The following is a 1613-nucleotide window of genomic DNA, read 5'->3' as shown; positions in this document are numbered from 1 at the left end:
AATATCAATATTTAATCTTTTATCAAAATTCAAATTTCGAATCATTTTAATTACAACATCACATCATTAAAAGTATCAACTTCCCAATTTTTAAATAAATTCTTATCCATCTCCACTATTTTAAAAATATATTTAACACCCATTTATTTAATTCAACTAATCAAATTTAACTTTTAACTATATCTAAACCTAATTCAACAGAATGGTGAATCAACATGAGGAATACTGTTCGGGACGAAAAAATCGCTGGGAAGTTGGAACCTGCAGAAAAGCAGAAGATTGAATCGACCGTGGACAAGGCGATCGAGTGGCTGGATAGCAATCAGCTTGCAGAGGTGGATGAATTTGAAGACAAATTGAAGGAGCTGGAGAGTCTCTGCAATCCAATTATTGGGAAGATGTATCAGGGAGCTTGCGGGGCGCCTGTGCCGGACAATTTTCTAACTGAATCCGACAGCGGCGCTGGCCCCAAGATTGAAGAAGTGGATTAATCTTTTGCTCTATTTTTAAGGCCTGTTCTTATTTCATTCTTCTTCTGGTCATGGTTGCTTTTGTCAGCATGAAGATTTTTCCTTCTTTGTTGTTGTAATGCTAAAATTAGAAATTAATCTAATTATAAAATAGAGATTTTAGTAAATATTATGTTATTTAAATTGAAAATTATTAATAATTTATATTTTAAATCTTTATTTTTTATTATTATTATTTTATTTTATTTTTTAATAATCACTTGATTTCTATTTATTTATTTAATTTTTGAATTATTTTAATTTATTTTATATTAGTTTAAAAAAAATTTAAATATTATTTTTAAGTTCCTATAAATTATTTAGTCACGAGAATTGTTTCATATTATTTTATTTTATTTTTTATTAATTTTTCATAATAGATTTTTTGATGGGATTTTCTTAAATAATTTTTTTCATAGTTGATAAATTGAATTTAAATAAATAATATTTATTAATCTATTTTAAGAAATTAATAAATATTATGTTATTTAAATTGGAAATTAATAATAATTTAATTTGTTAACATAAGATTGTATTTTTTAGCAAATAGGTTATTTGTGGGAACTTTGTTCTCGGAAATTAATTTTTTGGCGAAAAATTTGCAAGAGTTTGGCTGAACATTTGAAAATCCTTCCCATTAATTATTTATCAACCAATTTTTATCTCCTTCTACTTTTAACTCTTGTTTTAATATTTATTAGTTGTTATCTCCACTTTTAACTATTGTTTTTCTTTTTCTATTTACTAGCAACCGCATGCTTTTGTACATGCAATGAGTGCACCGATAGGGAGATTTAAGAGAAAAATGTAGAATGAATATTAAATAATGTAAATATAATTTTTTTTTAAATGAAAATACAAAAATAAAAAGGTTGAAGATTAAAACACAGATATAAAATTTACAATATTTAAGAAATTTGAATATTGCTTAAGAAACGTGTTCAATAATTTCAAGATTTTACAATTAAATTCAATTTATCAAATATTAGAAAAAAAAATGTTTTAAAAAAAACCCATCAAAAAATTTATTACGAAAAATTAATAAGAGAAATACAAAAAAAAATATGAAAAATAACGACATCTCTAACAAATATTCTATTGACT

The 1613-nt window shown here is 24.1% G+C and overlaps 1 protein-coding gene across 1 annotated transcript; it reads left to right on the top strand.

The window, feature by feature from the left end:
* Nucleotides 1–215: 215 nt before the first annotated feature.
* On the top strand, nt 216–491 carry LOC149533625 (heat shock cognate 70 kDa protein 1-like). Its single transcript, XM_089803791.1, has one exon. It carries the CDS (start codon nt 216–218, stop codon nt 489–491), a length of 276 nt encoding a protein of 91 aa, XP_089659917.1.
* The last annotated feature ends 1122 nt before the right edge of the window (nt 492–1613 follow it).

The sequence above is a fragment of the Cupressus sempervirens genome, chromosome 10 (genome assembly GCF_028749045.1).
Source record: "Cupressus sempervirens isolate cs-2001-9-10 chromosome 10, ASM2874904v1, whole genome shotgun sequence".
In the NCBI taxonomy this organism is placed as follows: domain Eukaryota; kingdom Viridiplantae; phylum Streptophyta; class Pinopsida; order Cupressales; family Cupressaceae; genus Cupressus; species Cupressus sempervirens.
Note: the sequence above shows the minus strand (reverse complement) of the source record. Positions and strands in the feature narration are given on the sequence as shown.

Coding starts and splice junctions, on each gene's coding strand:
- LOC149533625 (XM_089803791.1), top strand. CDS start 216: ATGAGGAATACTGTTCGGGACGAAAAAATCGCTGGGAAGTTGGAACCT.